The 11,822-nt window shown below is 49.9% G+C and overlaps 1 protein-coding gene across 1 annotated transcript in view; it reads left to right on the plus strand.

Annotated features, from left to right (window-relative positions):
- RNF213 (ring finger protein 213) overlaps positions 1-11,822 on the plus strand; it is a 48,368-nt gene that overhangs the window by 4,592 nt on the left and 31,954 nt on the right. Inside the window, exons 2-19 of the mRNA XM_017730673.1 lie at positions 157-473; positions 930-1,538; positions 2,118-2,299; positions 2,935-3,093; positions 3,329-3,522; positions 3,708-4,000; positions 4,599-4,858; positions 5,842-6,030; positions 6,511-6,709; positions 6,930-6,985; positions 7,229-7,382; positions 7,850-8,002; positions 8,620-8,718; positions 9,432-9,554; positions 9,909-10,089; positions 10,647-10,820; positions 11,085-11,243; positions 11,535-11,793. Of these exons, the coding sequence (XP_017586162.1) occupies positions 273-473; positions 930-1,538; positions 2,118-2,299; positions 2,935-3,093; positions 3,329-3,522; positions 3,708-4,000; positions 4,599-4,858; positions 5,842-6,030; positions 6,511-6,709; positions 6,930-6,985; positions 7,229-7,382; positions 7,850-8,002; positions 8,620-8,718; positions 9,432-9,554; positions 9,909-10,089; positions 10,647-10,820; positions 11,085-11,243; positions 11,535-11,793 (3,644 nt within the window). The 5' untranslated portion in view covers positions 157-272. The remainder of the gene's footprint in view (positions 1-156; positions 474-929; positions 1,539-2,117; positions 2,300-2,934; positions 3,094-3,328; positions 3,523-3,707; positions 4,001-4,598; positions 4,859-5,841; positions 6,031-6,510; positions 6,710-6,929; positions 6,986-7,228; positions 7,383-7,849; positions 8,003-8,619; positions 8,719-9,431; positions 9,555-9,908; positions 10,090-10,646; positions 10,821-11,084; positions 11,244-11,534; positions 11,794-11,822) is intronic.

The raw sequence follows: 11,822 nt of genomic DNA on the forward strand, positions 1-11,822 counted from the left end.
CGCGGGGTGGGGGTGTGGTTGGTTTAGTGTAAAGTCCCCCTGCCTGTGGCAGGAGTGGAAGGAGATGAGCTTTAATATGCCTTCCAACCCAAACCGTCCTGCAATCCCACTGGGGGGTGAGTTTCCAGTTTAACAATTAATTTCCCTCTGTTGCAGAGAGAAGAGAGGTGCAGGTCCCTCCAGTCCCTGATGCAGGAGCAGAGGTGAAGGGACAAGGCGCTGCTGGGCCTTCTTTCACCACTGAAACAAAGGAGACAGAGGGCGAGTTGCTGATGGACAGAGCAAGAGCTCTGACCAACACCTCAGACACCACACCTGACCCTGCGGGTGGATCTCCCTCCTCTGCTGAGACACGGGAGGAGGAAAGGGGATCCTCCCTGCTGGAGGATGTCACAGCTCCAGGGGACAGCGCAGAGCCCTTGGCTCAGCGTGAGGCTGGCGACTCTGCTGAGGTGGCTCCTCCAGTGATGAAGGTGAGGATCCTACGGGGTGCTGGGGAGCAGCTGTGATTTGTTGCTCTCTTCTGTGAAGTGAGGAGGCTGGGCTGCGTCCCCCACATCCCTTTGGCCACAATGGGGAGCTGCTGCCTGGCTTCCTCCAGGAGCAGCTTGCTGTGTTTGCTGACGCTGTGTTGTGTGTGCAGAGCTGCGGTGCCAGGGGAAAGCACACAATTACACAAGTCAGCTTAGACACTGCAGCGCTGCTCTGTGCTCCTGCTGAGCAAGTCTTGAATATTAAACCTGCACAGTTCTCAAGAGTTATTTGCGTTTCGCTGGTTGGTCTTGTCCCTCCTCTTCCTGATCGTTCTCCGTTAGCCCCATGCAGCAGGAAGATGTCAGGACTTGCTGCAGCGGAGGAGGTGACAAAGAGTTTCTCTTTGACAATGAATAAACAGACATTGTGCTCTTTGTTTTTCATTTTTTTAATAGAAAAGGAAGAAGAATAAAGCAAAAAAATACACGTCCATCTCCGGGGAACAGGACTCTCTCCCTCCTCAAAGCACAACACCATCTCAAGCCACAGAGTTGCCTGACACACGTGTTGTTCCTCGAGAAATCCAACCCACCGGCAGTGAGGGAGCAAACCCAGGTGCTGATGGACTTGCTGATGCCAGTGGAGACACACCTGAAGGCGACAGGGATTTGGCCCAGCTGGGGAAGGAAGCTGGCAGCCTGGAAGCACAGAGGCTGAGCCCTGCAGAGCAGAGCAGCACAGCCAGTGCTGCTCCCCCGGCTCCCAGTGCTGCAGCCCCAGGGGACAAGGTTGGGGATGGAAGCACGGAGCACAGAGAAACAGCCAGGGATAATGTGGAACGGGGCAGTCACGCCCCTGGCCAGCTGCCAGAAGCCACAGCACATTCCCAGACCTGGGGCAGCAGCAAGGAACTGCTGCCAGCAGGGCAGGGAGCGAGTCCCTCTAGGCTGCCTCCTGCCAAGGGAGCCCCCCAGAGCAAACCTGAGACCAAGGCCTCCCCTGGGGCCCAGAGCCTGCAGGCTGGGAAGGAGCCCAGGCAGAAAGGGAACAGTTCCACTGGCAAGGTGAGTGTGAGTGAACTCTGGTGAGTGTTCCAAGGGACCTGGCTTCCCTTTGCCACTGGGACTTGTTCATGCTGTCAGTGAGGCTGAGGAGCATGAGCCCAGGGATACAGGGTGGAACTGGGGAGCACTGTGGGGAGCTTCTTATTTAAGTTCTGCTCTCCTGGGTGTCAGTTCTAGCCCAGTTCTCACTGAGGGGTTGCTCAGTTACCCCCAGGACTGGGAGGTGTCTCCAGCCAGCTGTGTTCTCTGGAGAGCTCTGGGATCCCCTTGGACAAGGGGGTTTTGTGCTTTGCAGGTGCCTGTGCTCTGCTCATACACAGGCCTGGTGAGCTGGAAGTTGCTAGGGGTTCTCTTTCTTTATACCCCATCGTCTGTGACCTGGGGCTCACTGACCTGACTGCTTGGCAGCATGTTTGGGTTGGATTCCTCTTCCGTCATGTGCTATTTTCCTTAACCAGCAGCTTCCCTCAGTGAGGGATCAGTATTTCCAGGAGGATGAAGCTGGTGGTGTACCAGGAGGAGATGTTGTACACCTGGGGTCTCCTGTTTCATTGGGCATTGTTTGCCTCCCTGTTGCAGAACGCAAACACAAAAGAGAAAAATAAGACCCCAAGTGAGAAAATGCCTAACGAGAGTGAGAAGACAAGTCTGAGCAAAGGAGCTCAGGCTGCCCAAAAGGAGGGTGCTGTGGCTGCAGCAAACAATCCCAAGAACAAAACGGAACAAAGGAACCAGAAATCTGTGGAAAAGATTAAAGAAAGGTGAGAACAGCCCCGCTGCTCCCCAGCGTTCTTCACTAACAGGAATTGCTGTGAGGAGGACTCAGACTCCAGACTGAGGTGGGGGGTTGAGGTGCTGGGATTGGGTCAGTACGTACCTTGGACAAGTGGGGAATGGAATTGTCTTGAAACTGAGGTGAAGTGGCTGTGCACAAGGGAGCCAGTGTTCAATGGGAGCTGCAGCACAGGTGATGTCCTGGGTGATGTGGTACACATAGTACTTGAACCTGCTTGAGCATCTGATGAATGAAGAAGAGATTATTCTCTTCTTGCGTTTATGGGCAACATGCTTCACACACACAACGCTTTAGGTGAATAGTGTGAAGAGCTGTTTTGGTGTTTTGTGTAATGTGTGTGAGCTGGAAGGGGTTGGAAGTGTAGCCATTCCAGGTGACTCTGCTGGGCCAGTGCATCTCCTGCTGCCCATTATTCCTTTTTGCACTGGGCTTTGCACTAGGCCTGCTCAAACATCAGTCTGAGTGAGCTGCTGCCAGAGTTTATGGGTCTTGCAGACAGTCAGCTGGTGGCTCAAATCTGATTTGAGATCTACAGTGATTTGTGAAATTAAAAAACCCCAACAGAATCCTTTCTATTTCCCTTCTAATTCTTCCCTGCAGTTCTGTGAGCCGCAATGAGGGTGTTACAGTGTATTTCCATGCAATATTATCCAAAGACTTCAAACTCAACCCCAATATCCATAAAGTGTTCATCAGAGCTCAGGACATTCCTCCCTACACCAACTGGGAGGACAACATCTGTGAGCTGAACTGCACCCGGTGAGTGTTCCCTGCTCTGAGAACGGGGCCCTGTGGGGCCTCAGTTACTGTCAAGCTGTGGCTCTGTGCCCACAGGTTGCAGCAGAGGGTTTCACAGTGGAGAAAACTGTTCTAAAACGTTCTTGTGAAAGAATAGTCACCATTCCTGTTAAAAATGGAGCAATGCATGGAAAAGGAAGTCTGTAGATCAGCTAACATGTCCTTTGCCTGCCTCTGCTGTGTCTGTGTTTCCTAGGCATCTGGGAGAACACGGATACCTCATTGAAGGTGCTGTAACTCTCACCAAAGAAATCCTGGATCAATACATTCCTTACAAGTACTGGGTGACCTCTGGGAAGGGGGACTATGAGTTCATATACAAGAAGCCAGAATCCTGTCATCCTGTGAATCGCTGCTTGATGATAAAAAGGAGCTTGCTCAACAATGGAGGTGAGCTCTGCTGGCTGGACCTGCACCTTGGGGTGATCCCTGCTGTCACATGGCCCAGCATTCCTGTCAGACAGCGCTGGCTGAACCTGGGAGCTCAAGGGGCTGGTGGGGGTATTGCTGTGGTAGCTGGAACAGTGAAGGCACCTGATTCCAATGGTTGTGTTCTGCCTGTGTTGCTGTTCCAGAGTGGCACCAGTACGATGACATTGTGTGTGCACATCCTTCCTGGATAAAAGCCCAGACAAGAAAAGTTTGGGAGACAATTATTGGTGATAAAAACAAGGAAGTGGTGGAAGGGAAGAAAATAGCTGCCAGTGTTATGTTAGAAAGTATCTTCAGCATTCTTGGAACCTGGAGTCGTGACAACCTGAGGAACTTCTTCTGCCAGCTGAGACAGTTCCATTCCGTTGCAGTAGCCCAGCTGGTGTTTGATGGCAAGCCAAAGCCATGGGTAGAGTTAAACTTCAGCGCACAGCAGGTAATCCCTTCTGTTTCACAGAGACAGAAATCGTCCCATTACCGAACCCAGACTTTTAATTTTACTGTTGACCTTGCTGGGTTAATTTTGCATTTCCAGTCAAAGTTCAGGTACAGAACCAGTGGGGATCCTTCTGGGGTGACAGCCACCGACTGCCTTGGGGGCTTCAGTCAACCTGTGCACCTTGGTGTGGTTCTGAGACCCCGTGTGGGTCAGCAGCAGAGCTGTGATGGGGTGACTTCGTACTTGAGTGGGTTTCGTGTTTGGATATTGATTTCCTAAGCCTGGCCTTTAAGTTTTGCTGCCAGTTATTCTGTCACCAACTTTCTCTGCACTCATCTCTTGCTCCAGACCTGCCTGCTTTTTGGGAGAAGCTCCTGATCCTGTTCTAAGCAGTGATGCCAGCAGGGCTTCTGGGATCCAAAATTTATTGCTTGACATAATTAGGAAATGTGGCAGAAAAGCCACATTGTGTTTTTTGGTTGTCAGGGCTGCTCCTTCCTGTCCCGTGGCCTCCCTGAAACTGGCAGAAGAAAATGGCTTCAGAAGAGAGAGACTAATGCTGTGGTTGGTTTGTTTCTTCCCTCCTTTATCCCAGGTGCACGATTTGCTGATAAAATACATGAAGAAAATATCTCGTCCTTTCTTTGTGCCAGAAGCACCTCCGGAGGACAGAGTCATCAAAAGCAAACTGGCTCTGGGGCTCACTGTTCTCGTGGTAGTTGAGGAGCTTTCACTTCCAGCACCTAAAGGTGACCTGGCTGAGCTGTGCAGCCTCCTGTGCTTGGATCAGGTGTCACAACAAGATGTAGAGAATGAGATTCATCACATCAAACAGGCTTTTGCAGAAGTTGCCAAGTAAGTGCTCCATGTACCTTCTGACTGACGGGGCTGCTGTTGCTCCAGTGTAGCACCTTTTGATGAAACAGCAGGAGTCCAGCTCTCTACTGCCAAAGAACCAGAGAAAAAGTTACCTTTTAAGGTATCTTTGGAGGTCTCAGTTCCAGCCTCCTGCTTGAAGCAGAGTTGACATCCAGGCAAGGTTGCAGTGCAGTTCTGAAAAACTCCAGGGAGTTCTGCCCAGCCTCTCTGGGGCCCTCTCACAGTCACACAACTTTCTTGTTATTTTTCTTTTGTGCAAACAGATTTCCCTTATTGCAGCTTGTCATGCTTGCCAGAGCCATAGATTGAGTTAAAACTGTTGGTTTTTCTTTATGTATAATCTAATTTGTTATCCTTTTCTGTCAGGCAGTTTCTGGCTTCTTTCCTCTTTGCTGTTGATACTCACAAACTCCAGGGATCAGGATCGTTGTGTATTTACTCCTTTAGCTTTAAATGCCACATTTGGATTCTTTTCCACACTTTTGTTTGGTTTCCCCTGGAGTGCCTGCTTACCAGACTGTAACCTGACTGCTTACCTGGCACTGGGTTTGGAGTTCTTCACTCGCACAGCTGCAGCCGTTACTTTTCCTTTTGGAGTCCTTTGCAGTATTTCAGCCCAACCAAGAAGGCCCAGAATTGTCTCCGGAATGCCTGGCTCTCTGTGGGTGTCACAGGGCTGGGGGCCTCATGGGAAGACTGTAAATAAAGGTTTGGGTCTTCCCAGTGCTCCAGCAGCAGGGTCTCTTCAGAGAGATTCAGGAACATTGGAGCTCTGGGCCTTAAACCTGGACAGGTACACTCTGCAGTGAAGAGTAGACAGAGCTAAAGTAATGACCAGATGTTCACTGAAGGTACATAAGGAAATTGAGATGTAGCCTCCCCTACCCCTAGGGCATTCTCAAGGCCTGGGTAAAGCTGTTCTTGCACTCAGTGTGTTTGTTTTGGTTTTTTTTATTTAGCTTGAAGGTCGAGCTGACAAACTTGTGCCGGAGGTGCATTGAAGGTGATGTAAACGAGTGGGTGTGGATCCTTCCCCTTCTGCATTCCTTTGCTGCTCCTCTGCAGCAGGAGCATGAGCTGGTGGAAGAAGATGTCTGGGCAGGGCTGGAAGGGCTTCCATTTACTGACACCAGGAGGAAGCGAGATGCGTGAGTTTTCCAGAGCTCCAGTTACACCCAGTGCCTTGCTGCTGTAGCTGGGGGTGATCACCTTACTTCATCTCCTTTTTTTTTGGTTTTTTCCTCTCTCATTTTTGAGGACCATGAAATGTAGCACGCTGAGGGAGGATGTTTGGGGTATTTGGGTAGAGCCGCACTGGTGGCTCAGAGGTCACTGGGTGTAGCCCAGCTGGGCACTGTGTTACCCCTCAAACACAACCCCTGGTTCTGCCAGCCAGGGAGCAGGCAGGAGTTAAAGCTGCTCGTGTTGTGTAGAGTCTGAGTAAGATCTGGAGTTTATTTTCCTTGAGTGCTTGTGCTCAGTGGTTTGGCTCTGCTCTGCCATCCCTGGCCTTGGGGACCCCCACTGATCCTGAGCTGCGGTGACAAAAGCACGGGAGTGAGGAGGAGACTCCTCTGTGGCCTTTTGTTCCTTGGAATCCTGAAGATTTTGTTTTGTCTCCCCTCCAGAGCGACCCTGCTGGAACGAATGAGAGAAAAGAAGTACTTGATGGAATTTGATGTGACTCTGGTCAAGTCCTGGCTCTGTGTGCTGCCCCTGCAGAGCCTGGCTGAGTTCATAAAAGACTTCTCCAGTGATTTGTTAGTTACTCTTCAAGGTGTCTCGTACAGATTAGAAAACGTTGACTTCTCGTGGAGTACCTGTAAGGTTTGTCTTCTGGCAGCTTTACCCAGCTCTGGGATAAAGGCTCAAACTGGGCTCCTGGGTGTCTTTCGGCAGAACTGACCATCACTGAGGGGGTTGGGGCTGCCAGCATGTCACAGCACAAAGAGCTTCAAGCTTAGCTAAAAGCAAAAATAACTGCTAATCAGAAACCAGTCTGTAAAGCTTCTCCCACAGTTTAATATTTTTGTCTTTCCACTCTCAGGCGGTAGAGAAGCTTCTAAACACAGTGCTGTGTGCCTTGGATGAGCCCCCAGCCAGGTAAGGGCAGTGCACCTTAGTGAGAGCATTGTCTGCATCTGCACCAGGCCTGGGGTCGTGCTTGTGTGCCTTGATATCTCTGTGAAGAAAAGAATCCTGGATTTCTATCCCATTTTTTAAATCCATCTGAGGGAGGGAGCTGCTGCATTGTGTTGAATTTCGTGGGGTTTTTACTTTGTTCTTAATTTTTTATTTTTCCTTGGAGTAAAAAATTAATTCTCCCTCGGTGTTGCTGCCCTGCAGAGCTCTGGGAGCCCGTTCTTGGCAGTGCTGCTTGTCCTGCTGCCTCAGCCTGCACGAGAGGCTCTGCAAGGCCGTCAAGAACGTGGACTTTTTCCTGATCCCTGCCACCACTGCCACCCTGATTGCCAAGGTTGCCCAACTTCGGCCCCCAGCAGTGAGTACCAAGGAACTCTTGGCTTGATATGAGCAAGATACCCAGAAATATCAAAAGTGGGGTACAACAGACTGGGTTTAGATCAGATCCAGTCTCAACTTGAGGAACTTCACACTCTTAAGCAAGGTTGTGGTACTTTCAAAGAGTTGTGGAATCACCTCATGAGTTTGGTTCGTATTGAAAATAAGGTCAGATTTCCAGGTTTGCTGTGATAAGCTTTGTTTTATGTCTGGTTTTGTTTCCCCTTAAACATTTGTTGTTTTTACTTCCTGAACAAGCTTAAGCACAAACTGCCTGTAAGCACTGCACCCTCCCAGCCTCTCTCTGCTCATTCAAGCAGTACTGGGGTATTTGTGTGTTCTGGGTGCAGTTGGGCTTTCTTTTTAGAAATACTGATTTAAATCAGTTGTCTGTTGCTCTCCTGCTTGAACTGTGTTTATGTTTTTTGTCTTCTCTGTGTGGGGCAGGTTCCAGGGAATGCTGTGCAGGATGTTCCAGTGGCAGAATTGCTCAGTGGAGCTCTGAGGGACGCTCGAACCTGGTTCAGAAATGCTTTAAAACAGAAGTTACTGAAGGAGTACCTGGAGCACGTGACCTTCTCTGTCCATTGTGAACTTCGGGTTTGTCATCTTCTAGTAATGTGAATAAAAAGGGGTTTTACTGTCGCTTAAGCAGGCTCTTGGGTCTACTGACACTTTACCGGGCTCTGTAGCTGTGGCTGGGTAAGGAGTGGGATGGGGATGGGCAGTGTTTGAAACACTCCAGGGCTGAGAAGCAAAGGGCTGGAATTGGTGCTGCTCAGCTCACCTCAGTCCTGCTTTTCCTTGGCTGTTCCTAAAGGCATTTCTGGGGTGAGGAGCTGCCCCTAGTTGGTGTTGTCTTGCTCCCAGCATGTCCCACTGGTTGTCCTCAGGCCTTCCAGCAGGCAAAGCTCAGAGCAGCCCCTGCCAGCCTGAGCTGCTGCTCCCAGCCCTCCCTGGGACAGCTCCCAGCACCAGGGTGGAAGTGGCTCATCCAAATGTCTCCTTCAGTAGCTGAGACATTTACACACTGCTTGGGCTTAAAAGCTGCTTTTTTCAGCCCTGGGAGTGTTCCTTTTCCTCGGGATGGAAACATCTGGAAGGACTGCAGACTGTCTGAGGCGTATGGGGCATCTCTTCTACATTGTTCTTTTCATTTCCTTCTCTATTAAATCTCAGCACTCATTGGTTTGGGTTTGTTTGCTTCTCCCCTGCAGGCCTGGAATAAGTTTGTGACTATCAGCTTTCCAGACAAGCAGTTCACCCAGACGTGGAGGAGCACTCTACTTGCAGATCTGAAGAGAAGAATCCAGCAGGTAGAGGAGACCCCAGGCAGTCCTGGCTGGTGGTTCAGAGCAGATGGAGTGGCTTGTGCTGTCCTTGGAGAAGGAGCACATGGAAACACGGTGGCTTTGGTCCTAACAATTGCCATTGCTGTTATAAACCAGGTTCTGGAGGCTCAAAAATTGGCCATGACAGTGTCCCACACCGTCATTGTGTCAGTGGCCTGGCTGCAGGTCCTGGTGCTTCAGAGGAAATGGCACGTTCTGAGCAATTGTCACCTTTGTAGTTTTAAGAACCAGCAAGTGCAAAGTAAGCACCCAAGGGCTCAGAGAAGCCAAGGTGGTGCTTCTCTTTTCATTCATTGTGCAGAAATGGTGCTGTTCAGGCTCCCAAATGCATACCCACATGTGCAAGTCCCTTCCAAACTGACCCTGTGTGTCTCCTCATCTCCTTTCTACAGCAGTTACAAATTTAATTAAGCCATCGATTTTCATGGTGAAATCAGGAAACAAATATTTTCTGCTGTAAGCTTGGCTTGGAGAGGTAGATATTAAGTAATCACACACACTTTAAATGGAAATCATTAAAATATTTTTTAAGCATTTATTTGTTTCATCTCCCAGACCCTCAGAAATGGGCTGATGCTCAGGTTCCTTTTATTTTCTTGATAGCAGCACTCCTTGATGCTGTCAGGAGAAAGACTTTGGAAACTGAGTTGATAAGAAATCTCCCTTTTGCCCTTTAGGAGCCTCCAGTGAACCAAATCTTGGTGTACTGTTGTCAGCACTCCCAAATCGCACAGGTGGACTCTTCCATCAGCTGGTGCTTCCAGAACTGTGCCATAGAGGCTGTCACTGCAGCTTGCCAGGTATTGTGTTTGCCCTGCTGGGGGAGGGAGGAGAAGGAGAAGTGGAATTTCTGTTGCATAGCATAGGGATGTGCCTTGTGCTGGAAGGGGCGTTGCATGTTGCTTGAGTTGCTGTGGATTGTTTGTTATACCAACAACAAAAACTATCAACAAGAAATCAGAAAATGAGGTCCATGAGGAATATTTGTAACGTGTTTCCACCATGACCTCTGGTGTCAGTTGTGTCATAGGGCGTTTTTGGAACACATCTCAGCACTGGAGGTGACTCCTTGACGTCAGTGCCAGTTTTGAGACACAGACACAGTGGGATCTCAAAGTCTGACACATCCCTGCCCTCTCTGTGTGCCCTGGCAGATGCAGAGCAATCTCCTGGAGATGATTTCTACCTACAACATGGGCCAGTTCAGCCAGCTCGTGTCAGCCGTCATTGTGAAGTCGTGGCCCATCAGGGGTGGGCAGTCTGAGGGGGATTTTGATCAGGTTCTGCACCACCTGCTCACGTGGCCTGACATCAAACATATCTTCAGCTTTAATGGTAGGTGTGTAGTTGGGTTTTAGGAGGCCCTGAGAAGTTTTTCTCTGCCTTACTGCTGTCACTGTGCAGAGCAGCAAACAGAGAAATTGTCCTGCTCTTGTTTTAGTCCTCATCTCAATGCTTGGAGTATTCAGCTTGGGTTTGGAGAGGGAAGGCCAAGAAAGAGGGAGCCACTATTCCTCTTGGGCTAATCTGCTGCAGCTTCCTCAGGATCTGTAGACCATAACATTTTCTCTGGGAAGTTCTCACAAGTTATTGCCACACAAAAATGCCAGAGAGTTGGCCATGTGAATGGATCCAGATGGCTTTTGTTTGCTCCACAGGGTTTGGGTCTGGGCTCTCCATGGAAAGTTTCCAAATTCCTGTCCTGAGATCCTGGTTTTGTTCAGAAAGACGTGAGGGGTTGGAGGGTGGTGTGGTGAGCCCACAGGCTCTTGGATAGGGATCCAGTAGGAAATGGAAGGACTCTGTGCCATGACATGGAAAAGTTCCTGATTTCTGCCTGTTTTTGGGAAACAGGGCTGATCTCAGTTTGACATGCTTTGTTTCTGGAACAGGAACAAACAGAAACCTCCTAGACAAACTGACAGATGAAGCAAAGGATGTCATGGCCATAGCAGACTCTGTGCTTACGAGTGTCACCGATGACATCCACAAAGGCTACATCCTTGTGAAACATCTGGAAGAGGTTTTCCAGCATAAGAAGCAGTTCATCTGCATTTGGGACACAAGTAAGAGATGAGTTCAAAAGGGGCATGGTTGGCTTAGAGCATCATTGTAGTGATGCTGGCCTGCTCTGCTGGTGCTGCAGGGATTAGGAATGCTCAGGAGATGCTCCAGGAGTTTGCAGTGCTGCCCCTTGGCCTGGGCAGGGAGCTCCCAGCACCAGTTTGTGTTGTCGCTGTGGGGTTTGTGACTCTGCAATTCCCAACCTGAGTCGGAGTGCAGGGGGTGGGAAGTGTCTGCTCTGTGCCTACAGGTGAGTTTTCTTTCAGAGCACCACCAGCGGCTGGGTGAGGAAAAGGTACTGCTCCAGAGAAGCCTGGAAGAGCTGCTGGAGTTGAGGCACGAAGAAGTCACGCTGCTCAGAAGAGAGAAAAAAGCAATAGGAACCTTCCTGAGCATGTGCAGGAAGGTGCAGAAGTCTGTGAAAGGTAGAGTCCTGGGGGAGCAGTCTGAAAGTGGCAGCTCCAGAAAACAGCATTTTCCTTGAAAATCTCTTGGCTTTGGAACAGGTTTGATTCTAAACCCCACAGTGAGGGTGAGGAGGGGTGGGAGAAGTAAACCCAGAGCACTGGGGGGGATCAAGTGAGTGCTTGTGCATCAAATGACACTCACAGGGGTCCACCTGCCTGATAGGATTTTGTGGCTTGGGGGATGGGATGAAGTGATCTGGAGCCAGGCTGTACCACCTGATCTCCCTCTGACCTGTCTCTGTTTTACAGTGGATGTAGGTGAAGTGGAATTTCAACACTTGGAAGATCTTGGCTCAAAAAGACTGAATCAAGTTGTGAGTGTGGGAAAGAAACCCCTGCAGACCTTCTACAGCCTGAGGCCAGAGCTGAAAGAATTTGTCCACAAAATCCACTCTTTTAAGGACAGCGTGGTCTTCCAGCAGTTCTGGGAAGAAGCAGCACAGAAGGCAGGAGAGGAGTATGTGTGTGACTCTCCGGAGGAGGAGGAGGAGGAGGAGGAGGAGGAGGAGGAGGAGGATGTTCCTGGGTTGGACCTTC

The sequence above is a fragment of the Corvus brachyrhynchos genome, unplaced genomic scaffold (assembly GCF_000691975.1).
Source record: "Corvus brachyrhynchos isolate BGI_N302 unplaced genomic scaffold, ASM69197v1 scaffold340, whole genome shotgun sequence".
NCBI lineage: Eukaryota > Metazoa > Chordata > Aves > Passeriformes > Corvidae > Corvus > Corvus brachyrhynchos.